This window comes from Netta rufina (genome assembly GCF_964035555.1).
Source record: "Netta rufina genome assembly, chromosome: 25".
Lineage (NCBI taxonomy): Eukaryota > Metazoa > Chordata > Aves > Anseriformes > Anatidae > Netta > Netta rufina.
In genome coordinates, this window is record NC_140149.1 from 618,489 (window position 1) to 644,868 (window position 26,380).

Sequence of the window (26,380 nt, forward strand, 5' to 3'; positions counted from 1 at the left end):
AACCTTGCTTCAGTGCCTGCACAGTGTTTGTCTGTCCATCTGCTTGAGACCCCGGATGGCACCAATCACCACTCCTGCCACGCTCCATAAAGCAGCAGCATTCTCTTTAATATTTCTCAAACCACCAAAAAAAACAAACAAACAAACAAAAAAAAAAAAGCTTGCAAAAACTACATCATTTCAAAATACGTACAGCTTCTGAAGGAATATTACAGCTTCTTATAACAACACAGATCATTTGCCATATGACAACAAACATGCATCTTGAATTCATCACTGCCAGAGGTGACACCAGTGTAACTCCAGAACTATTTTCCTTGGGTAGAACTGCAGCCAGGTGACATGTTCAGAGATACCTGGAGAATCAGGGAAGGTTGTTTTTTTGCCCCCTTTTTTTTTTTCTTTTAAATATGCAGACCCCCATTAAGTAACATAATTGCCAACTAGGGCACAAACCACTAGGGAGGGAATCAGATGACAGCTGTAGGTTTAACATTAGGTGAGGATCTTGCTTGTAACTGCCTGGAGGACACAGTGCCCCATGGTTTAAAACCCTGAGGAGGAGGAGCAGGCACAGGGGCTGAGGAACATGAGGGTTGTTTAGAAATGTGGCTAAATGCAGTGCTTGGGGAAACAATGAACCTGGAATTCAAACCAAGCTCCTAACCATTCATCCACCAAAGCTCCATCATCGAGGCAAATACTGAGAAAGCCTCGCATCAGGGTCTGCAATGGGAAAATGCAGCAAGGGCAAAGCTGTGCTCCTAGGAGTGAAGCAGAAGGGCAGGTTTAGGAGAGAAGGCGTTAAACAGAGGGAGGAGTGTGGCTTGCACAGCATCGCTAGGGCAGAAAGCAATCCAAGCCCAAGGATTTTGTGGCCCCAGGCCCACAGTGCCTGGGTGGGACCAGCAGGAAGGTTCAGAATTAGGCACCTCTAGCTGGGAGCACACACCAAACCCCTGCAATAAAGGTAAAAGTTATATATTTTTATAAATAAAATACAATAAAATGAAAAAAAAAAAAAAAACACTTAAAACAGTGTAACTCGATATAAATAAAGCAGTCCACAAAGAGATTCTGCTAACAAGGCAGATTACAACAGTTTCATCCTTGAACAGAACCAGTCCCAAATCTGACACTCGTGGTGTCTTGCAGCCTGTGGCCTTGGGCTCCTTTCTGTGCTCTCACATCAATCCTGCCCACCAAACTCACACCGGCATCCTATACTTCAGCATCAAAAATGCAGACCAGCACATTTCCAGGAAATCAGGACAGGACATTGCACTCAAGCCATGTTCATTCAGATGCTCTTGCCTCCTTCTGACATGCACTCAGCCTTGCAACCATGAAAATCAAAGCCACAGTTGCGCATGGACAAGCAGAGTGGAGTCACGTACACAGTACAGCATCGGCACCAGGCTCTGGACACAAGCAAAAATAAAGTATCAACTACTGGAATAGTCTTGCATAGTAACCCAGCTCAGACCTAGTAAATTCTTATTAAGGACTCTATTTATAAAGCATGTAACACATTATATATATCTCTTCATGCTGCATGCACATACACCACTTGGCATTCAGTGGGGAAAGGAGACTTTTTGGGCCAGGCACAGTTTCTGAGCACGGCACGCTGCACCTGTAGCGCCTTTGCAGGCATTCCCCGAGGGGTTTGCAGCTCCAGCCAGACCGGCTTCGCTTCCTCCCTTCCCAGCTCCAGGGCTGTTGCTGGCGCTCACTAGAAAAATACTTGTTCCATTAAAAGAAGGCTGCACATGTGTCGCCTTGGGGCAGCTGTAATTGTAATTTATGTGCCTCAAAGCTGGGGTTATGTGCGCTGATTTCTGGAGAGAGTGCTTTACAGGCACAAGTTTGTTTTATTTACTTTGATTAAATTTGAAAGAAAAAAACAAAACAAAACAAAACAACCCTGCAGTTAACATTGCAACACCTACATCATGCTGCATGTGCTGTTTCTGAAAAGGCAGGCAGGTTTCTCAGAGCTGCGTGCACAGCCGGGCTGGAGCACTTTGACAAGGCTCATTTCACCTAGAAGGCAAAGGCAGCTAGTCAAGCAATTAGTAGTATCCCCTTTTTTCCACTCCAAACCAAGGAGTTTAAATGCAGTCAAACTGAATTTCTCTTCTGCAAGTGAGCAGGACAGCAGGTATAAAGCATCACAAACACAGTGTTTTGGGTTTGATTTTCTAACAGCTCATGGAGGTCTCACCGGGCTCGGGAGCCGCGCTGCAGTAGGTGACATGGTGTGAGAGGAGCACAGTCAGGGAAACTCAGAGGCGGTTCTGCTGCAAGTTTAACAGCTCCACACCATAGCCACTGGAAATTAAACCACCTGACTTAGCAGCAATTATTTACTAATGAGCTGTAAAGGTCAGTTCAGCTGGATCACCTTTGGCAGCAGCCCTCTTAAGCATCTCCTGCTTACTGCCATCGCTCCTGCTCTGTGGGTGCATCTGTGGGATACACTGGGTGAAGGTGATTGTGAGACTTACTTTAGGCTGGATCACTTCACCAAACCATCTTGCCATCCTGCTCTACAGACATTACCTGGAGCAGAAGAGAGCAGATGCCCACACCCATGCTGCTGCCAGGAAAAAGGCTGGCTGCAGCCTGCCCCGAGCACTTGCTGGGAGGGAGACCAGCAGACCAGGTGGGTTCCAAAGCACCCCAACAATCCCTCCTCCTGCCCAGGTTCTGATGACTGCTTGGATTACCAAAGCACTTGTAAAAAGAAAAGAGCTAGCTGCTAGTTCAAACAGGCTGGGCTTTTGCACACACTTCTGAAAAGGAAAGAATCACTGAAATAGTGGCAAAGACCTACAGATGCAAACAGTTGCTAGAACATCTCTGAGCTCTGCCTCTGAAGCCATATTGTAACTACTCAGCTACTCATTTTCTTACCCACAGTCCCTTATTCACCCTTGTTCCATGAGTTCTTCCCAGAGAAACTGAAAGAGGACATGGAAATAAGTGTTCAAGCACTGTGTTGTCATGTTGCCAGGGATGTGGCAGCCCCTGTGAAGGTGGTCGTAACATCAGAACTGCTCAGGTGTGCTCCAAACTGCTAACTCCATGTGTAAGACACTTTGTCTCCTTGGAAGTGCTTCTCACACTGGTCATATTCCATGGAAGACACACTACACACTTCCCATTGTTGTTCTTTATATTATTACAAATCTTTTTTATACACATACCCAGGCTAGTTTCATGGTGCATGGGGGAAAAAAAAGGGATTTCAATGCATAAATAATATAAAAAGACAACCATTTAAAAACAAGATACATTCATTCATATGACACTACTACAAAAAATAAATAGTGACTCTCTCTGTTATAATTAACATCCCTCCATTAGTCCCTTTCAGCGACTCTGCTGTGCAGTTACTGGCGTTATGTGGGGAAAGCGGTCACTTCCTCAGGTTTCCTGAAGCTGGAGCTGTCGGAGGTCCCCAGAACCATTTAATGTGACGCCAGATGAGCTCCATCTTGGCTTTTCCTTACAGTCCTTTGAAACAGGCTGAAGAATAAGGGGACTCCAGCTCAAAGCGTGGTTCGATGTTTCCGAGTGCAAACAGTTGTCACCTGCAAAGCAAGTGTAGGGTTTTTTGTTTGTTTTTAAACAGATTATCTCCTCTTTAAACTCAGACTCACAAGCACATTAAAAATTCGGATTAACAGATCCTGGCAAAGCACTCTGAGCACAGATTTATTCTTATCTAAGCAGGCACAAAGCCTACATGCAGCATTAGGCAACGGTTTAGAGCATCAGCTCTATCCAAGCACATTGACAAACTTATATCTAATAGGTTACATTAATTAGGTCAGGATTATGCAGCCTAATCTCCATCTGCATTTCTGTGCCTGTTCTCACCTACGGGATGAATCTAAGCCATTATGGATACTTGCTCATTAGGAAAAACTCCATTAGGCAGCATTTCAGCTGTCTAGGTCTGGGAGACCACAAGTATGCTGTACCACAGGCAACTACAAGCCAGCATAAATCAGTCTCAGCCTCATTATCTGGAGCACGTCTGCTAAATGAGCTCCATTAGAGGCATCAATCATAAAGGGCATGGCAGCCACAGGCACCTGAGCATTGCCACTTCTATTTTCTACAACACGAAAGGTGGAACACTTAATAGTTTTTCCAAAGGACAGGTTTGTGGGCCTAACTACTAGTTCCTTCGCAATAAATTATCATACTGCTTTTCTGCGGAATCTACCTGGCTTCAAAGCCCAGCGGTATCCTCTTCAAAATGACTTACCATCTGTGTACTCCATGGAGAGCTGACTCATGCTTTCTCGACAGCAGGGATGCTGGGCGGAGGGCTGCTCTGTCTTCTCTTTGCTGTCCTCCTCCAGCTGTGCGCTGCACTCAGGAATGCTGGAAGCTAAGCACATGGCCACCATGACATGATTCAGAGGTTTCATCTCCAGACTGTCCTGCTGGTAAGGTGCTACGATGGGCATGACAGGTAGCGTGTTGCTGCTGAAAGTGCCATTGGTTTTGGTGAAACACCTGAGGACATAAGCCAAAATGGAGTTACTCAGAGCCCTGATCACCTGCACGTTTTTTCTTTCCACTGCTTGACTTATCTTGAGAAACTGCAATTTTTAAGTACTTTACCATGATTTATTTACTATAGCAACGGTAAGAATCTTGCCAAGTAAGTTTTGACTATATTTTTGGATCAATCCTGACATTAAGAAAAAGATCAAGCATTTTTTCTCCCAACAGACAGCTGAAAACATTGTAAACATTTGCTCAGTTACTTCCCCCATCTGTTGTGACCTGATGACCTGCCTTGCAAGTCCATTTCTTCATCAAGGCAGCCCCATAAAGCAGGTTTTCACTGCCAAGAAAAAGAGCTCAAGTTTGAAAACCAAGCAGCAAGCTTAAGTACCTTGGAAAATAAATACTAAATGCTATTGGAGAGAATGCAAATTAGAAAAATATATTCAACACTATAAACATAAAACCCCTGTGTGGTGCAACTCAGATTGTGGCCCTACAATACATGTGTAAGGCTGTGAAACTGAAGTTAAACTGCTAAATCAATTGTTACAGCCAAGGTATTTAACCTTTAAACAAAAAGGAGCTAGAGACCTTAACAGACATTCATACCACTGCAGTAAGCAGGGAAAATGCCTTGTGTTTAGAGTTCCATTAACAACATAGATTCACTGAACATTTATGTAAGTAATTCCTACAAAAGGAAACCCAAAATCACACTTCACTGTGGTTTTATACAAAACCATAATTACCAGAAAAAGTAAAAGGTTGATTTGTATAGTTGCCATAAACTAGGAAACCACCCCCAAAATGCTCCTGGTTTTGAGGCATGGAACAGAGATGGATAAGCAGATGAAGTGAAAGCAAGTATCCCACAATGATAACCTAATGCTATCACTGTGTCCTGTCCTTTAACCACTTGTTTCACAGTGACCAGTGAGGGAAAAAACAAACAGTGCCCACTCCCATCTGAACCATGACATCAGACCCCTCAGCACGGAGATATGGATGAAAAATGACTCAGCAATGCTGTTTTCTGGCATTAGTGAGACCACTAGAAAGGGGAGCATGTTCAAAACTAGTGCTAGGGAATGATACTCTGAAGCACTCAAGAGAAAGTTAAACAGGCTTCAAATTTTACACACAAATGATATGCTGATATGCCAAATGGATACAACTCAGAGCATTCTTTTGCTGCCAAACCTAAATATAACTGTCGCCTGTTCTGCTCATGATGACAAGCCCCATCCATCTCACTGCACGCCGTTGTTTATTACCACTTACTACACCACCTAAGTGCTGGCATTCAGAGCTGGCACCCATGGCTGTGCGCAGCTCTACGTGGGATCAGATACGTTTAACTGACGCACAGCAGAAAAACCTACGGTGTGTAACAAGATACAGGGGAGCTTCTGGAAAGGAATCCATCCAGAAATCATTGAATACTTTTTTCCCCCTAAATAAGCTTGTTTCAGTAATCACCTCTAGCCAAAATAACATGGTTGTACATACTTATGATGTAGTCATGCAGTTTGAACTACGAGCTCGGTAGAGCTGGAGTACCTGTCATGCCTGTATTGAATAAAAACAGCTGGAGCACTAACATATTTGTGAGGCTTCTTCCATAGAAGAACTGATACCCAGGACCTGGCTGTTCAGGTGCTACCTCATCCGATATAAAGTGTTTCTTTAGAGTGACTCTGGCCCAAAACTAGGCAGAGCTGATCTTTACGCTGCTGAAGGAGGGGAAACATTACTTTGACATTAGCAGTGATAGGGTATCGGCAATCAGAGCTTACTTGGATAGCAGCTGATGCCTCAGCACCAAAGGACTGAACTCAGAAACAGATTTAGAACTGGGAGACACTAAGCCTGGCAGTTACAGAAAGGTCCTGACAACTCCCATGGTGTGCTTTTATTCTAAGGTGATGGTGATGAGTAAAAACACCACACTTGAGGTACTTCTGCTATACACATGGCCAGAGCCTCACATTATACTTCCACCTGAAAACGGCAATTGACATGGCCAGAACTGAGAAGCAAAACATCCATTATCTGCGGAACGCAAACAAACTTTCTAGACAAGAAGTGGACAGCGTTCTCCCCTCACAGATGAGGTGGGACAAGCGGCAGCACGGGATGGGGCTGGGAGACACCCATGGGCTCCTGCAGAGACCCCCCAGGGGCTGTGGCAGGGCCCAGGAACCTGCTGCCTCCAGAGTGGCACGAGGACAGGGCTGCGCCTCACTTCGGCACGCAGCAGCTCTCCTATTTTGTCCTTCCGCTCACACAGCAGCCTCCAAGTCATTATTCCAAGTACCAAAATACCACAAAAGCCACTGAAGAATCCACATGAAACACATCTGGTCTTCAAACAAATCCATTTATTAGTTTGCATTTCTTTCCGCAGAGGTTTTGACTACACTCACTCATTATTTAAAAAATTCTTAGAGAAACCCATTTAAAATGTTTGGTTTTGCATGTTTATAGGACTTGCTTTTTAAAGATACAGAGATCAGTGCAGTTCTTTGTATTACTCTACTGGCTTGAGTGAAGTTTCAAGACAGCAGTTCAGCTTTTCAAGCTTAAAAAACCACATTCTGACGGAAACTAGCCATGGGCGTATCCAGAGCAGAGCATGTGTGAATAGCAATGGAAAATCTCTGCTGCAGAAAACACATTTTGCATCATTTCTCAGTGCCAAAATCCTACAAACCATAATCTGACTTAGAAATCTGCACCGGCCTAATTTAGATTTAAAGAGCTGGACATTTGGAACATGTATGCTGAATTTGATCAGGACACAGCAATGTGCCAAAGTGAACTTGCAAAGAAGAGAACTACAAAAATGTAAATTCCTCTGCAACCACAACAATCTAGAAAATTTTAGCGCAAAAGCACCAAAGAACAAAAAATCAGTTTTGAATCCTAATGTAATAAGTATAAATCACAGTTGTCTTACTGGCTTTGTCCACAACAGCAAAATGGGTATCCACATTTCAGCAGCTTCTACCTCTGGCAAGCCTCCATGAGCAGTAACAAGAGCATGAAGTGCTAATTTAAACAGAAGACCAAGGGATTTCATTACCACAGTGGTGAAACCTGCTTCGAGATGGCTCTTGGTGCAAATAGCCATGGTAGCCGGCTATTAGATACACTAAATTATCAAGATTCATATGTGCATGTTCACAATTCAAAAAATTGCCAAGTTTAGTCCAAATCAGCAATAATAGAAATAGGCTACTTCTGGAACTGACAGTGAAGTGTTCTAGCAGAGCACCACGCACCTGGCATGCTCATGTTTTACTGAGATCCTCCTGTTGAAGGTGTCTCTACTTCAACCAAGGAACTGTCTGCTTTTTGTGCAGTAATTCGAGGACAGGACAAGGCATGGGTCCTCTCTGTGTGTGGAGGACTCGGCGCAAACAGAGGGGACAGCCCTGAGCAGAGAGGGAGCATGGGCCCCAAAACCTTGCTGAAACCCACATACTAGGCTGTGCCTACCACTGTAGCTTTCTCCTCCTCCTCACCCAAGCCATAAATGCAGCTCAGAAGCCCCTGGGGTAACATCGAGCCGTGTCCTCAGTCCTCCCTGCTCCCCTCTCCCATGTCCTCCTTCCGTTCCCCAAGCACAAACAAGGGGATGGAGAAGTCCCAGCTCTCAGTGAGCGGCTGCGCAGCTCCCCTGCCAAGCGGCACTTCAGGCTCTCCTCTGGGGTAGGCAGCTCCAAGGGACAACTTGTTTCCGAATCAAGCAGTCAAATATAGAACAGGGAGGTGAAAATTCAAAGTTCAGCCACTGCTAATGACCCATCTGGGAAGAACATCAGTCACACAGGATGGAACACATTCTCCCCTTTCTCTTAAGAAAAAAGTGTAATTAAAAAATTAAATATGCTTAAAACTGGAAAACAAGCTATTAATTACAGCATAACGCATACAGTATGTTCCAAATTATGGCCAGTTGTACACATCTTGATGACTGCTGTTACACATGCTGCCTTGAAAACAGACAATTGGCTCATAATGAAATGGTAGCTCTTTTCCCCTGCAACCATCTGCGAAATCGGTCCCAACAACACAAGCCCAGCTCCACCTGCAAGTAACACCTTGTCCCCTTTGCACTATGGGGATGAAAGATTTTAATTCTATTTTAAGCTATATATTAAAAAATAAAACAATGAAAACAAACAGCTTTTCTGTCTTCTGTAACGGATTAATTCCAACTCAGCTTCTTCAGATGTAAACTGGAGGGCAGCTGCCAATTTTAATATGAGAAAATTCAAAGTATGATTTAAAAGACCCCAAGTTTACCAGTCAAACTGGTCCAATATGTCTGACTTTCAGTCCTATTTTTAGTCATTACAATAACCAGAGATTTAATCAGAAGCCTGGATGGATATTCGTTAAAAAAAAATAAAAAATAAAAATCTAGATTGCCTACTACTACATAGAAGACAGATTTTCCCTTATTCTATACAAGAATCTTCTTTCTCATGCAAAAATATATGCGGTGCTAACAAAGGCTAACCAAACTGCTACTGAAGGTCTGAAGAATCTCAAGTACCAGGTTTCACAAAGAATTGTGTTTTGAAAGCAAATCTGCCATTCTAGTTCATTGGCATTCTTAAGAGAATGACAGGAAATGCAAAATACAGAAGACTTGATTAAATCCTATTTGAGAACTCTCCTTTGTATTATTCCACATGGAATGGTTTTCTCTCAAAGCTGAAGAAAAAAAGGTTTAAAAAAAATACTGTGCCCAACCTGCCTCACATTCTGGAGACCATCAAACGAAGAGATCGATCAAGATGAGTTCTGGAGGTTCAATAACTCAATTATTCCACCCCACAGGTTATCGGCACTGCTCTGAGACACTCTCTACTTTAGTTTGCCTACACAGCCTATAAAGGAAGGGCTTCTGCTGAAGGCCCTGACCATAGGTGCAGGTTTTACGTTACCTGTTATTGTTCCGACAGTTTCGGCAGCTGATGCACTCGGAGGGGTCAGCCTGCGGCACTGCCGTGTACATCCCACCACCCTGAAGCAGGAAGATTCAACAATCAGTGGCTGTGAAAGCATACAAGAGACAGTCACGGAGAAAGGAGAAGGCAGTTCAGTGTCAGCTGGTGCCCCAAGACACTTCATTTCCAAACCCTAATCACCTTATCAATCTTCAGATCCATGTCCCGTAATATGGCATGGCAACACTGAGCCATTATACAAAGTCAAGCAGAGAGCTTTTGCCAGCATGTGTGTCAGAGAAAAGTAAATAACTGTAGCTTAGACAAGTATGTGGTAATTTCCCTGGTCTGTTTTCAGCTTAATATGCTCAGGTTTAATTTAATAAACACACTGTAAATATGTTTATTTTTAACACTGATGACAGACATGAAAGCAAATTGCTTTTCATTAGCAAGCTGTGCCCATTTGGGGAGACGGAGTACTAAATTCACAGGGCTGATGTCACAACATAAACCCATCCCACTTTCCTGTAATTACTCCGATTAGATCAGTTTACTTCACTACACTGATTTTTGAAACATTTAATATTTTTACAGATGGGGTAATTCCTTAGCCAGCAATGACTCTGGGTGAGAGGGATTTTGTGTTGTTAGTTTTGGCTAGAGGGGCCATTACAAGCAAGTAAAATGCCCAGATTAACACATACCTCATTGTTAAAGCCTAGGCGGACACCAATGTGAGAGCCATTTGAAAATGGTGCCATGGAGCCAGGCTACCACAGCGTATTTTGGGAGGGGAGCAAGTTTGGGAAAGCTCATTTGACTTTGGAGATCTTAAACAGTAGGTAAGGGTAAGGGCAGCTTATGCAAAAACAGGGCTAGCCCTAAGTTTTTGAGGCTGCTTGGTCAGATATGGATCACTGAGGAAATGCCTAATTAGTCCTGATTTCCATACTGGCCAGTTTTTCTCTTCCTCATTCAGCCCAATCAATGAAACAATAAAGAGTCCTAATGAGAATGAGAACATCCTGTTCCTCTGCTGTGCCTCATCAGTGTGCCAGTCTGAGCTCTTCTGTGTGGGAATGGATCGCCGTACTCAACTCTGCACAACATGGAGGGGAAAACCAAAAAAACCAACCCAGTCACTGCTCACAAGATGGCATACTGTGATATTTCATGTTTGTATCTCGTGGCACAGGGTTTTGCAGAGGAGCTCCAAGTTCAGAGCCCTGTGTTACCAAGTGCCCTGCACAAGACCCCTATTTCCCTAATTTTTTTCTTGGAGGCAGGAAGGACAAAGCAGCAATGCAAAGTCCACAGTGCTGTGTTGCAAATTTTCTTATGGGCTGGCTTTCAAATGCTACAAAGTCTTCCCTTCCTGAGGGCTTGTGCAGTTTGAAACTTTCAAGAGTTCACCCGCTGGGGGGTAGACAGGTCAAAAAAAAAACATGGTTCTTGTCTCGGTTGCTCTTTGAAGCAATCAAAAAGCAATACTATTTGTTACATGAGCAAACCAACGAAAAAATCAGGTGAAGAACCTACTGGTCTAGCCTCAAAACCAGAGTTATCTGAAGTGGCAACTACTGTGCAAGTGCTAATTTGTTGTTCAATAAAACGAAGTACTTGTGTTCAATTACTAACACAAACAATAGCCTCTTTTTTTTTCCCTCCAAAACCAGCATGCTGTTTCTCAGACTTTTGAACTTTTTCTTTCAGTTTTCCTGAGCAATGTTCACAGTTTTGAGTAAGTTTAGTAAGTTTGAATGCAAGCCATCTGTTTCCATAGACAATAATGAAATCATTATTGTCTCTTGGAAACAGGACACATTTCAGCAAATGAAGTATTTTTCCACAGCATACAAAGGCTGGATCGCAGACTTAAATAAATAAATAAATAAATACTAATTTATTTTTAAAAAGGAGCCTGTCTCAAAAGTCACAAACAAGGGCCTTAAAAAAAAAAAAAAAAGCAGTCTTATTATATTGCTGCATTTCAAGATGTATGGGACATTTTATTTTATGGAAGCTCCTGCTACATTCGTGCTTTGCAATAATTAATAGCATTGCTTAGAGTTATAGATCTGAAACAGGTGGGGGAAAAACGGGTGATCCATAAAGCTGCAAAATAAGCAGCTATAATTAAATCTATTTAATTTGAAGATTGAGAAATACCATATGTACAAGTAAAGTATCTCAACCCAGTACAAAAGTATTCTCAGAGCTTACATGCTGTTAGGAGGAGGGTAGAGGCAGATTTCCCAGAGTAAGAGGAATTCTTGCTGTCATCTGATATTCTCAAATGAAAACCATGATGTTTGTATCAGAAATATCAGCCCAGTTGCTTCCTTTGGGAAAAGTCATTTAGTGGAACTGGCTGTTATCAATGGATGAGTATTTCCCCACCCGAACTAAGCCTGCTTCTACAAACTGTGTAAAACCCAAGGTCTAGTCTGAGCCTTTCACTCCGTGTAAGAGCTTACATTCACAAGGTGGTGGGTATGTTTGTAGTCCACGTGTGTCCTGGACAGGGAGTTGGTGTGCCCTGGGTAAAGTCCAGCTCCTCCGTTCACAATCCCATTAACTCCGTTAGCAACTTTATGATGGATGTGCGGACAGCCATTGCTGAGGCCGCGGTTGCTTATGAAGTTCCCGTGGATGCTGCCGTTGACACAACTTGTGCCAGGTAAAGTCGTGTACTCAATCCTTTGCCCATTGATATCTGAACCTTGGTACAGATAGCCAGGAGGGTCATATTCTGCAAAAGACCCAGGCATTATTACGGCAGTTCTGCTACAAACAGCATACTTATTGCCAAATTAAAAGTTTAACAAGCTTCTCTAAGAAACCAAATCTCATTTTCTCTTTCTGCAGCTTTTGTAAATTAACTGTAGTGTCTAAGTGCTTAGTATGCAAATGTAGAAATGGAAAGCAGCCATATCCTGGAAAACAGACGAGGAGCATTGGTCTGAAAGGACTCGGTCAGCCAGTCCCAGCAAAGAACATTCTAAAAACAGATAATCTGTATGTATAATCAATAGATCCTTCTGCTACCTGTTATGAACTACTTCCAGAAAATATCTTTGGGCTGCAATTGAAGACACTATCTTGTCTTGCAAGTTTTGCTTAATTTCTCGTTGTCAGAGAGTAAAGACGTTTAAAAATAAACGCAAGCTATGGAAAGAACAAGGCAGGCTGATTTATGCATTAGGAAGAGAAAAGACTACAAAGAACCTCCATTAGCTCAGAATCATTTTGTGGTCATAGAGCACCTTGCAAAGGCTACTTAAACTCCAGTGCATCTGCTCAAGGCTCCTACATGCAAACTGGCAGGTTTTCCCTATTACCACCTTTCTGGAAGACCAATACATTGAACACACTTTTACTGTGAAGGGACTAAGCAGTAACACAGGACTTGTCCTTCTAGTGCAAGAAGTCCCTTCACTTTCCAGATACACACAGGGCAGGGACATAGACAGATGTGGCATTTAAGTCTCTGCATTTTAACAACTACTTAGGATTACATACAAGTTCTGTCATTGCAAACAAACAAATCTGTGCAGGTTTTTAAGGACAGAGGCTGAAGAACTTCATGCACTGGCATTTCAACACACCACTCTTTAGATAAAACTGCAACACAACCTTACAGCAATGCAACAGGGCAGTGAGCATCTATGCAAGGAAACAGAGACATGGCTGTTCTCAAATATTCACTTAAGGCACATCTAGAAAGCACAAATCCCTAAATAAACGCCAGTTGGCTCTTAACAGGAGGATCCCTGTTCATAAATTGTAATATGAATGTTACTAATTTTACTCTGATAATATTTTTGTCTTGAACACTGAAATGAAAGGAAAACAAAAATAACTCACTCTGCATGGTGTTTTGTTGACGGTTCTTCCACAGGCACATGGCAATGAAAACAATCAGAATAAGGACCATCACTCCAAGGACACACCCCACAATCAAATACAGCATGTCACTGCTCCGAACGGGGCCATTTGAAAGCCCACCGCTGCTTCCCCCAACCCGGTCAGGGGAATTTGGTGGTGTGCTCAGGTCTTTTACTGGATATTCAGATGCTCCTGGCATGCGTTTCACTAGGTGAAAGAATAGACAAGAATAGGTACGTTCACTAAACAAGTCTTCTAAACGTATTTTTTCATTATGAAACAAAAATAATTACTGCTGGAGTTTGAATGCTAATACCTCAAAGAGAAAGTTTCCAAGTCAATATTAAAAACTATATTGAGAAGGCCAACTACTATTGGGTAATAACTATTTGCCTTGGAAAACGGTTATTATCCAGACTGCTAACCCTCTCATTGAGGTCACTTGAAACTTTAACAAGCAACTCGACGTATGCAAGGCCAGAACTGCTCTAACTCCCAACTTGAAAGAGCACAAATCTTTCCACTTCTGAGGTCAGGAAAAACCACAACACGCATTTCTATCATATAACCACTGCCAGATGACCTACTTTTATCTGATGTGAACCCTGCTAACCCCATTTTCTAAACCATACTATTTAAGATGCTAAGAGCTGAACAGAAATCGCAGAAAGCTAGTCTAACACAGAAATTAAATTTACATTAATTTTCAGCACACCACAACTCAGATTCACTCCACTTGACACTAAAAAGTAGGCTTAAAGAGGTGCCTGGCTTAAGAGTGAAGCTGGTCAATAGAGAGACACAGGCACCTCCATACAGATGTGTTAGATAAGCAGAATCCCTGCGAGCCTGGAAGAGATCTATTTTAAGGAAGAAGAGGTATGAACGATAGATTACATCTTGCCAAGTTTAAAATTAGGGAGGAAGGTTATATTCCTTGCAGGAGGAAAACCAACTGCGCACACAGCCTGAAACCCTGCAGCTCCTAACCTTTCTTTCAAGGGCTTTGCTACTAACTTAACGAAATTTTGATGCTTCCGCTCCTAGAGGGCTTTTAATTTTTTTTTTTTTTTTATAAAAACAACATTTTTTCATAGCTCTGCATTTGAAGTTTACTGTCTGCATTTCCCCTTTACAGCCTTACTTGGTTTTAGAGATTAAAGGAGACAGGAATTCTTCGCAAAATAAATGTGACTGCCATATCTGACACTTCCAGAGAACAGTACAAACTTTGTGCCAGAGGCATGCAGGATTAGCGATGGAGGCAGCCAACATAACCATCAATTGCTGTGGTCTGCACTTATACAATGTGTCACAGAGCCCTGAAGACATAAAACAGACGTACAAATCAATTCTGTCATCTCTGAGAGCGTGGTTGTCTCCTAAGGAGAGGCTATCATCATAGCAAAAAAACAACCCAGAACAACAGTACTATTGCGTTGGCCAGGCAAATCTACAGAGTTTTGCTAAGAGTCTTTCTTGGGAGTGTAACATATCAGTTTCCACATGCTCAAAACAATCCTAGCTATCAAAGACAAAACAATCCCACAAGACATTCCAGAAAATTACAGTCTTCATTACAGCTAGCTTTTGTGCTGCAAAAAAAAAAAATCAACACAACAGATATTTGATGGCAGAGAACACCATCTTTCACACGATCTCACAGACAAGCAGACGCACTAGCTATGTGCTCACCTTTAGTTTCACAGATCATCACGTTGCTGTACTCGCTTTCACCACCTTCATTATAGCACTGCATTTTTATGTCATAAGATGTTTCTGGCTGCAGGTGATTTATCAAGTGCCATTGCTTTGTACCTATGAAAAATAATCAACTGCATTTAATTTATTTGTATGAGTCAGAGTTAGGTATGAGTATGTTGCAGTGTCTTTATAAAACATGGGGTATTGCAGCTTTTGTGGCTGGCACAGAAGTTTTATTAACAATTTATGGGCTTTTTGAAAGTCTAAGCATCTTGTGAAATATATTAAAAAACCTTTGGATGAATGAAGTGCTGGAGGGGTGTGTTTTTTTTTTCCCCCCAAGTGTCTTTCTTCACAAAAACTGGAAGTCCCTGAACTCAAAAAAGACATCGAAGTTTCCAACATACATTTGAAATCAGCAGCAGTTCTGGGTATCTTTAATATGGAACTGCTCTGTTCTACCCTGAAGTGTCCCACAGCATTTTACAAACAATTTTTTTATTTTTTATTTTTTTATAGAATAAGCTTTCCTTCACTACTTATTTGAAGATGGGTTATGCTAGTTATTCACAATATGCCAGGCAAAGAACAAGGTGAAACTGGCAAGGCAATCAGAAAACAGATTAGCTGCAGACAGGAAAGACTTCACGGAAATAAGACCCTCTCCCAGTTTGCTGTCCTGTGGGATCTCTGGAAATGCACAGTACCAACTGAAGCAGCCTGTTTTCACAGTAAGGATACATCTGGGTTACTCAACTAGCAGAAACCGCAAATAATTGAACATACATTTTATTAAACATACTAGGAAACAAAATTAGACAGTAAGGCTGTCTCTTGCGCTGCCTGCCCCTGCAGAGACAGATTCCAAGCCAAGCAATCTTCTCTAATAGGACGGTTTTGTCATCTCTGGCTCCCGGCCAGCATTTCATTTAGACACCCTCCTGAAGTACTGAGCACTTCAATATAAATCACTCTCAGTTTTTACTTTCACGGGCTTGTGACAAATTTTAATAAACAGGGATCCTTTTTTTTTTTTAGTGAGTTTAATTAACTGTTTGAGCACTCCTAATCCCTCTTGGAAAATACCACCTTGAACTGTTTCCACTGTTTCTAAGAAACTGTCATACCACCTACTGATTTAAGCATTAATAAAAAATAAAGCCTCTTTGGCTGGCAGGGGCTGTCACCACGACTCCACTCGAACTCTCCCAGACCCACGCCGGGGCACAGGTACCCATGCCCAGCCGCAAAAGGCCCCCTGGAAAGGGCAGCAGGCAGCATTGCAGGGTTCGGGAGCTTCGGGAATGGATGCACCACGCGGTCCAGGCTGTCTTGTGCACTGCAGGCATCCTGAGTGACCGCACACGAGTCCTGGCTGAGGCTGGAACTGGCCTTTTCCCTAAAGCGCACATTTTCCCAAGATCCACAGTTCTTCCCACCCGCCCCCCTCCCCAAGCATTCCTTTCGGTAATTACTACACCAGGTTTTAGGTTTCCGCTTCAAGCCATTAGTGGAACTGGAATCAGTACAGGCACTTTAACTGTCCTCTTCGTGCACCATTAGCAAGGAAAAACATTTAAACAACTGAGATCAGACTGCATTTACATTTTAAATTGAATCTCCAGGACCCTCGAAACAGAGAAGCACTGAATGTAGATGCAGGATAAGGTAGGTTTTTCTTTGCTTTTTCTTAAAACTGCTGAAAGATAGCAAGGAGCCATCTGAGGTTTTTTTTTTTTTTTTTTTTTTTTTTTTTTTTTTTAAATAAAATCTGATTTGGCCTGTAGCAGCATTCATTAGAAGAAAGTCTTCTGCAGCATTTTGAATGTCTCGAAAGACAAGACTTAACAGGAAACGGTAAGGAAAGCCTACGGCAAGTACTTAGCTAACACAGGCATCACAACACTTTTTCCACTACACACACAGTCATTTCAAGATAAAATTCCCTGTCAAAAACAGACAGATAAATTCAAATGAAACAGAGGGGAAAAAAATTTAAGAACAAGTGACTTACAGAAAAACGTCCTAAGTCAAGTGTTTCTATACATATTTCACTTCAAGTGCTTCCAATCACACTTTAATTGAAAATAGCTCTTTTTTCTTCCCCCTAAAAAGCTAATTTAGGGGAGCACAGTAAAGAAAAGTTCTTGTTTAAATATTTCCACCAAATGAGTTTTTGTTCCACGGTTTGGCAGAGCAGAGCAGCTGCTAATGGTTTCAGACTGCCACAAAGAGTTCAATACACACACACACACACACACACAAGGGGAGAAAAAAATCAGAAACAAGCTAATTTCACAGCACAGTGGAGCCCACTTAAACAACTAACTGCTTAGTGTATAAGATTTATAAACACACAAGTTCTGTCTAGCAAAGGCTAAAATACATTTGCAGATGAAGCTGCAGTCTGCATAAGCTTCTTTAACGCAAACCTCTGAGCAGAAACTCTGGATCTTTAATAGCTTTAGAGAGTGCAAAAGCTTATGTCACGCATCAAAGTCCTATACAGAGTATTGTCTAGCTGGGAAAAACATTCAAAATAAAGGCCCATTCCCCTTGAAACTGAAATAAATGAGGGGAAAAAATAATTAACGTCATCAGGATAGAATGAGATCACTGCGTTTACTCAGCCCAAGTAATAAGGACATTAAGTAAAATATTTTTAAAAGGCTTTTCCACTTCTGGACTAATATAGACATTATCTAATAACTTCTTCCAGGAAAATGATGATCTAATACGCACAGAGAAAAAAACTGATTAACAGGCAAAATGAGGCACAAACATACCTGCATTTGCAGCACACTACTACACCTGAGGCTAAAAGCAGCTTCCTTATAGCAGGAGAAGCAACTAAGCAACGTAAAAGGAGAGAAGGAAAAATCACACACGAAGTACTGCCTAGTTTAGAAAACCCATGCTGAAGTAAATCATCATAAAATCCATCTAGTTATAATACAGTCTGTAACAGATACACTTAATTCTGGGTTAAATCTCATCTGCGATGGTTTCCCTTTACTAAATTACTTTAAACTAAACCAGTTTAAATAGAGCTACATCAAGGATTTGCAGCAGTCTAACAAGACAAACTTAAAAACATATTTAATTTTCAAGTTTCAATGTAGATGAGGCTTCAGAAGGAAAAAAACAAGTTCATGTGTGGGCAGAATTTGATGTTATGTAGTTGAGATAGCTACTTCTGTGAAATATATTGTAAAGACTCAGTTTGGGAAAAGCAGTTTAGATTTCTTATAAACACAGCCAACATGGCTACATGATGTTCTTCCCCATCAAGTAGTGTTACTAAGCAAGCAAAGTGCACTGTACCTTCTACAATATCCCTCTTGTAGTCGCTATCATTGTCACTGTCCGTAGGCCGATAATAGATATAAAATCCTTGGATAGGTGTGTTGTTGTTGCTTGATGTAATATACTAAAAGAGAATTCCAGAAGACAGCATTAGGGAAGAAAAAAATTAATGCAGTCCTACTGAATTGTCATCACTGAGTCTCTTCTCACCTTGAAATATCTATTTTATTTTTTTTAATAAGATTGTGCAAACAAGGTATAGAAGAAGGTTTGCATAGAAACCACAACACAGAAAAGGGCTGTCAATTGCTGTGGATGTGCAGACATAGGTATGACTGACACAATGCCGAAGAGGATGAAAGTTTCCTGCAGAGCTGCAGAAAGAAGAGTTCTCTGCCTCTCAACTCCTCAGACCAGCCAAAAGAGGAAGGGTAGCACTGGGACAGAGCTTGAGCTGGGGATGACACCTTCCTCCCACATCACTTTACAGACATTGAAGTAGGGGGTCTGAGCATCAACAACCTGAAAATTCGAGTGATTAATGGAATGGAGAAGTTAAGACCATTTTTAGTACAGCAAGAATTAAAGTCACTCTAAAATTCAGTTCAGGATATTTTACTATAACTTTAAATTATGTAGCCTCCTGAGGAACCAGAGGTTATTTCAAGTTTATTACCCTTAACATCTCTTAAGACTAAGCTAGTAGAGCGAACTAACATTGCAAACTCCACACGTTAAATCCTCCAAAGTATACTAGGGGGTTAGATTTCAAAACAAGAGCAAAGAATTTCTATGGCTTTCAATAAGGACTTTAAAGTACTTGTTTACAAAAGACAAGGTACTGGGGTAAGAGAAGTGTTTCTCTAACATGAAACCTCTATTAGAAGCAAGGGAAGACGTCAGGTTTCTAAATACAGCACCAGTTTGAGCCATCTCTGCCTGGATTGACACAAGCAGCAGAAATTGTAGCAAATGAGGCCAACTGCTCACAACTGATGGCATTAGCAGTGGTTTGGACAGGGTAGTGCCTTCAGATATGTCAGTGCAAAACCCTGGTGGACTGAGAATGCTGCAGCCTTTCACTGAAGCTGCCACTTGGTGTATCTGTCATAACCCAAGGAGTGCTCAGACGAGCCCATCATCTCAAAGACCGTGTGACATCCCCAGGGAGTGGGGAGAGGAGAGTAATGTGGAGGGAGGCTAGGGGACAGTGCAAAAGGGAGCAAACAACTGACAGGGCTGCCTCCACAGAGGAAAAAGGGTTTGGAAGTGGGGAGCAAAGGGTGCAAGAGGCACACGGCCTGGTAAGTTATCCTATTCTACCATACAAGAATGAAGTACATTTACCCTCTTCTAGAAACAAGATCACCTCTGACTATCAGGTGAAAGAGAAAACACTCACTATTCCACAATTAGCTTTTAATACTTGACTTTTAAGAGCTTCTAATTAGCCAAAGCAGTAAAAACTGTCCCACAACTGTGAGAAGACCAGAAGCTGATGATACTCACTGTCCATTTTAACATGATCTGAGTGTCACTGATGGCTTCCGTATAAGCTATGTGAGGTCCTGTGATGGGGCGGTTGGAAAACCGGTTGGTGAAACCAGCTACTTGGTAAGGGCGAGACGCTGCACTTCGTGGACTCTCCCCATAGTTGTTCACAGCAATCACACGGAACTTATACATTTCTCCTTTTAAGGGAAAAAAGTGAAAGAAAAGAGTTATAGCAAAACAAGTACTAGAAACAGGATTCAAGGAGAGACTAAACAGATTAGGAAATAGTTTTTGCACAACATCCAATTAGAAAAAAAGCGTAGGACTCATTGCCACAGACTAATGTGGCCATCAGAAATATAAACAGCTTGTAAAAGTGATTAGGGAAATTCACTCAAGAAAAATCTAAAGACACAGTGGCAGCCATAAGGCTCAGGAAGTCCCTAACTGCTGGACACCGAGAAGATGCTTCAAAGGATACCTATCATAATCCATTCCCCCTACTCATAACTCCTTCCCTAACATTTTATGGCTGGACAATGGGAGAAACAAAAAACTAGTACAGACAACTTTCCCTTAATGCATTTTTCTTTTCTTTTACTTTGAGTGCTTTCTAGAATGACAATTAAGTTAAAAATAGCAATAATACACAAAGCTCCCCTCCACTTGGAAAAGTATTAACTTATGGTGTGGAATTTTTTTCCACTGAGAAAGCCAGAAATCAGCTTGAATTCATATGATGAACTCCTATCCCACAAAAGTTAAAATGAGAGAAAACTTGAACTCTGTCTCTTCAACTGGAGTACTCATCTGAGCAAACACAGCAGCATTAATTGCTTCAGAGGAAAACGTTTTTAATACCTGGCTCCAAGTTACGAACTTCCACAGACAGCTTGGAAGGAGAAATGTTATCAGCTGCAATTAGCCAGTCACTGTTTCGTCCCAAACGTTTATACTCTACTTTAAAGGCAGTAATGGGGGAACCACCGTTTGCTCGTGGTATCCATGTGACATAGACAGATGATTCTGATGCTGTGGAGATTGTGGGTCTATCAGGAGCTTCTGGAACTGAAATAAGAAATTCAGTTAAAAGAGCATTAGAGGCAGCTGAAACTTCGTTTTCTACAACTGATTAAACTAATTTATGATTAAATTAGACTTTGTATATTAACACAGAGAATCTCAAATCCTCTTATAATAACTATCCCTCTTACTCTTCTGAAAAATATGCTTGAAGAGCAGGAGTTGAGAAAATGGAGGAATTAACTATTTTACCAATGTAATAATCAAACAGGTATGGTGTTACACTACCCCAACCCATCTCTACATGGAAATGGAAACACATACTAAGTGAATGCAGAAAAAAATGGTTATCATTTTTAAAACCCTGAAATTGCCCTAGATCCAGATGAGACTTCAACCCATCCACACTAATGAGCTATATTGCCAAAATCATAATTTGGAAGAAATAATAACAAAGAGCAAACAAAACATGCAACAAATGATATACTTACTGAACTCACTTGAAGTTACAGACAGCAGTAGAACAGAGAGAACGGAAAGAGGGGGTGTTAGTAAATCTGGTTTTAACCATTCTGAGAGCTAAGACTTCACTGGACTATCTTACATTCATTAACATGGAGCCTGCCACTGATGAGAGGAGGAACCAAACAAGGAACAGAAAGCTGACAGCTTTAGGGGCATTAAACAAGCTGAGCATTTGCAGCTGGACACATGTAAGTTGTCTCTTTGTCTGGCCCCTCTGATACTTAGCAATGTCACGAGCATGCAATGCTCAGCTCCCCTCACCTGCATTATTAACCATCTACTCAACTTTGGTTCTACACAAACTTTACACATCATATCACCTTTGAGGTCTCAGCCCAAGTAAATTTACCAGATCAGGTCAATGAGTTCAAAGGCTGGGGTGATAAAATAAAAAAGGACTATAACCATTGTTTTCATGGGAAACCAAGCTTTAAAACAAAAAAAAATACACCTAACTGGAAGTGGTTTTTATTTTCTTGCAGTAAGAAATAAGTGTAGCCTTGAGAAGCCACAGGAGATCATTCAGAACAGATAGTCCACTCAGAGAACTTAAAACTTTGACACGAACATTTCCCATTTCATCTCTCCCTCTGCATCTTTTACAGTGAAAGAGAAAAGTAGAGTATTTAACAAAAAGCAACTGCAGGTTTAAAAATTAGCAGCAAGAATGATACACATTAAAGACTACTTTTATCTAATTTTTTGAGAACCAAACATGCAGGTGATTCCTGCATGATATCCTTTCAAATCCTATATTCACTAGATTAGGACATGCATTTGCTAAATTCATAGCTTCAAATACCTCCCCATGGAAGCTGCACTCTGTAAGAAGTGCACTACAACTTGATGACTTAAAGTAGCTGTGGAAACATGAGGTATCGAGGCAGCTGCATACAATGCTAGCTCACAAACTGGAATAAGTTAACCTTTCAGTTAACCCCAAAAGCATGAACTACCATCTCTTCTTCTGGAAATGCAATAAACAGAAAATCTGACAGCTTGAAGTTGCTGCTATCTGATCTCACTCACTGAAGTTCCACAAGACAAAAAAAATAACTGTCTCAAAGAGGCTTAAGGAATACATAAGAAATAAAGAATAGAAGCATCTAGAACAGTAATAAGCACTTCACAAATTAACCTAGATGCATCTCAGTTCACACTAACTTCTAGCACATGGATTACAAGCAACCCATATACCTACCTCCGCTATGTCGAGACAGATCTGGAAGTACGACACCAAAATTATTTGTCCCTTCATGAATGACGGGATGTTTAGGAATGCCTACTGGTGGAGATGGAGCCTGAGTGTTTTTCGAGGATGATGTTCTTTCTAAGAAATGTTTGATATACAGTCAATCAATTCAGGGATTGGATAAGAAAGTGCTTCTTGCAACATGCTTGCTCTGCAAAAATCACATGCTATAGTGCAGAGGGATAAAGCCCTGGCTCCAAATCACAACTTACACAGTCAAGACAGCAATTAGGAAGTTTCTTCAGGGGAGCAAGAGAGGAAACCTCTTCCATCCACAGTGCAAGAGTCCCTGGGCTGGTATGTGACTGTGCTAACATCTTCAGTACTGTACTGTGCTTTGTGGTGGTACTTGCTGACTGCTGCCTGAGTTTTGAAGTTCTCTCATCACAAAATCACAACAGGCAGAAAAAAAAAAGAGTACACTAAAATCCACATCTAGAAAAAGAAGTTCAAAAAATACTGTGGAAACTGGTTACAGCTGGACCCAGGATACTGGCTTGAAGGGGCTTTTGGCCTGTGTCAATACAGCCATAAGTACTTAAGTACGTATCATGACTTCACAGATTTCACAATACTACATTTTTAACAAAATTTTGAACTATCCTGTTCTTGTACAGAAGTATGGAAAAAAAATATATTTTTTTTTATATGCTTAAGAGTACAGCCCACAGCTTCCAAGCTTGAAAGAAAAAATTACTTCGACTGGAAACACTCTTTTGCTTGTTGTCTGCACGCAACAATCAAAACAGCTGGCTCCTGGCCAAAACCACTGAGATATTTTTACTGAAGCTTCTGCAAATCAAACCAGAAGCAGTACTGTTTTTACGATATGAAAACTTAAAGGCGACTATGCAATTCAAACAGTTTCTGTTGATACTCTGTGCAGAAACCTGAACCAAAGACAGACTGATTCCTGACCACAATTAAGCTCCTTTAAGCAATAGAAAATTTTCTGTATAAAAATCTCCACAATCACATCAAAAATAAAACTATCATACATTTAATGGCTTTTACTTACCAATAGACCTGGTAACGCTCAGGAAAGCTTGCCCTACAGCTATTTTAGCTATTAGAGGCTGTTCTTCAGCAACAGTATTGCAGAGCATTTCATACATGTATATGGCTCAACAGACAACATACAGCTGACGTAATTTAAGTAAACGTCTTCTTTAAAGCCTAGGACACAGGGAGCATTGTGCTGCACCTACCTTTGCTGGTGCGAAATGTCAGCATAGCAGGCTGGCCTTCGCCAGCAGCACTCCTCGCCACCATTAAAACTTCATACAGGCTTGAAGGCTCCAGCTCAGTGAGCCGGAGCTCGTTCTCACTGCCAGGGACACGCACCGTGTGCCAGCTCCCCACTGCACTGACGCTGTCGTCCAGCTGCATGGGACAGCAAGACAAAGTTCAACATCAGCAGTGAATTACATCAAACTCAATGTAGCGCTCAAATCCCTAATTGCTTTAGCACACAAATATCCAGAGGACCTCTGCAATTTGCCAAATTTCCTCATGTTTTCCTATATCTACCTATGGTACATTTGTTGGGTGTTGCCATCTGCAAGTACTTTGGCCACAAATCAGCATTTCTGCAAGTGCCTTCACAGTGCTCCTTCCATAGGCTTCTCTTGCGTTCCCTCTCCACACACACGTGCTTGTTTTTGAAAAAACAGATCACTTCATCTTTCATCTAAAACTAGTTAGAGTCCAAGTTATTTTAAATACTTCAATCAGCCTTTAGCTTGGGGATGTTGGGGTGTGTGTGTCATTAAAGGCTGGACCTAACACCCTAATAAGAAAGATATGTTCCCTGAACTATTCCAGCTTTTCCTGTGCTTAAGCATTTCAAAATATTTACTGGCTAAAATGGGCAACAAAAGTATGTCTTAGTTACTTCTAGAAGCTGGAAAAGAAAAGTCAGAGAGAGCAAAGATTTGGTTTTTACTAATGCATTTTTCCAAAAAACAACACTTTTTAATTTAATAGTGAAATCACCATTTAAGAAAGAAAAGAGACTGAGGGTAGTCTCTTAATGCTTGACCTCTGCAGCAAAACATTACCCCCAAATCCCAAACAAAAAGACAAAGACTCTAGCAAAAATAAACTACTAAACAATGTAAGATTTTAATATAACATGGAAGGCAGGTCTAAATGCCACGAATTATCAACAGTTATGCCAGCAGTCTTTGTTCAAGTATTCCCCTCTGTAGAGACCCCTCTTTCAAAGTTTTAATTCCCCCTCGTTTTTGTTTTTTTGTTTGTTTTCCTTTTTTTTTTTTTTTTTCCCAAAAGAGAGAAATTAAAAAAATAATTTATGGCAACGTAAACACCACCATAAAATAACATAGTAAGCTCCCTACTGAGAAATGCATGAGTGAGCACATTTAATGTGGAAAGGATTGTTATGAGTGAAGGGTAAGCATCAGAAAGGTCAAATAAGTATTCAAAGCTTTCAGTGCTTACGTGAAACAGCTACCTTTGGATGAGAAATTGTATCAACAGACTTTGGCATTAGGTTTTCAGGAACTAACAGGTCAAAAATCTAAGCGCTCCCCCCAGGCTAAGACAAGATCAGGATGTAGAGGATTAAAAAGCTTATGAAAAATAAAACAAACAGCTCTGCCATACAGAAAACTTCACTTGGAAGAATGGGCATAGGCATTGCTTAGTTCTGATTTTTGTCAGAACAGCTCACTGCTGACACACCATATTTAAGGACATGACATGTATCTGCTTAAGGAATATTAGTTCACTTTCGTATTTGGTAATTTCAATTTAAAATAGTCTCTTTGGGATGCAAGGTAGCAAATTCTTTGACAGATTAGTCTAATACTCATCTTCCCTTCTGATCTCAAGTGTACCCACCGCAAACCAGATTCAGGCTTGCTCACATGAATGCATTTCTAACATCACTGAAATTGCATATAACATGCCCTGGAGCCCAATTCCCCAGAGACCATAATGATACTGTAAAGGAAATAAAAGCTTGGGCTCCCCCAAATAAATCTCATTTAAATCTTGATAGAACAGCATACTTGTGACCAACTTCAGTCATCCCTAAAATAAGCTGCCTGTGTGGCCACAATAAAGCTGTGGTTCAACTACGTTCTATATTCTCTTTGGCCTGACACCACATTCTTGTTAACACCAGCAATGCAACAATTATTGGTTCCTTGAGAAACCTAAAACAATGAAATCCATCTGCTGTGGTGCACTGCTTCAGCGCTGCGATGAAATATTACCTTGCGGTATTTAACAAAATAGGCATTGATGGGCAAGCCGCCATCCCGTCCCGAACGCCACACCAGGGTGTATGTGTCCGGCTTGAGAGTCTGCGGGGGACTGAGGATGATGGGGGCTTCTGGGGCGGAGATGCTATTCAAGGGCTTTTCTGTCACAGCTGCATCAAAATGCAGCTTTGTTGGAGGCAAGCTTGAAACCGCTGTTTCCACACCAAAGTCACCATCGCTTTCATTGCTCTGGACAATCTCCACAGGAGCCATTTCTTCTTCTGCTGCTTTCGTGCCAGATTCTAAGGGAACTGTAAAGGGAGGAGTCTGGTTACATCTTTGAGATGACGTATATTCGCCCCACACAGAGGGGACACTAAATCATTTAAGAACGTCATTTCCAAACAAACCCTGCTGCAAAGCCAGCTCAAGAGATCCCCACGCAGGCCTGACCATAGTGC

General features: G+C 41.4%; 1 protein-coding gene across 1 annotated transcript in view; it reads right to left on the bottom strand.

Moving 5' to 3' along the window:
- Positions 1 to 3,432: 3,432 nt before the first annotated feature.
- The window catches only part of CDON (cell adhesion associated, oncogene regulated), a gene marked incomplete at its 3' end in the record, with an annotated part of 35,213 nt that continues 12,265 nt past the window's right edge, over positions 3,433 to 26,380 (bottom strand). The window contains exons 8-19 of the mRNA XM_084301677.1: positions 25,932 to 26,230; positions 23,898 to 24,072; positions 22,639 to 22,767; positions 20,751 to 20,957; positions 19,905 to 20,086; positions 18,414 to 18,519; positions 15,081 to 15,203; positions 13,365 to 13,592; positions 11,975 to 12,249; positions 9,492 to 9,571; positions 4,283 to 4,536; positions 3,433 to 3,599 (exon numbers count right to left, since the gene is read on the bottom strand). Coding sequence (XP_084157803.1) covers positions 3,433 to 3,599; positions 4,283 to 4,536; positions 9,492 to 9,571; positions 11,975 to 12,249; positions 13,365 to 13,592; positions 15,081 to 15,203; positions 18,414 to 18,519; positions 19,905 to 20,086; positions 20,751 to 20,957; positions 22,639 to 22,767; positions 23,898 to 24,072; positions 25,932 to 26,230 — 2,225 coding nt within the window. The remainder of the gene's footprint in view (positions 3,600 to 4,282; positions 4,537 to 9,491; positions 9,572 to 11,974; positions 12,250 to 13,364; positions 13,593 to 15,080; positions 15,204 to 18,413; positions 18,520 to 19,904; positions 20,087 to 20,750; positions 20,958 to 22,638; positions 22,768 to 23,897; positions 24,073 to 25,931; positions 26,231 to 26,380) is intronic.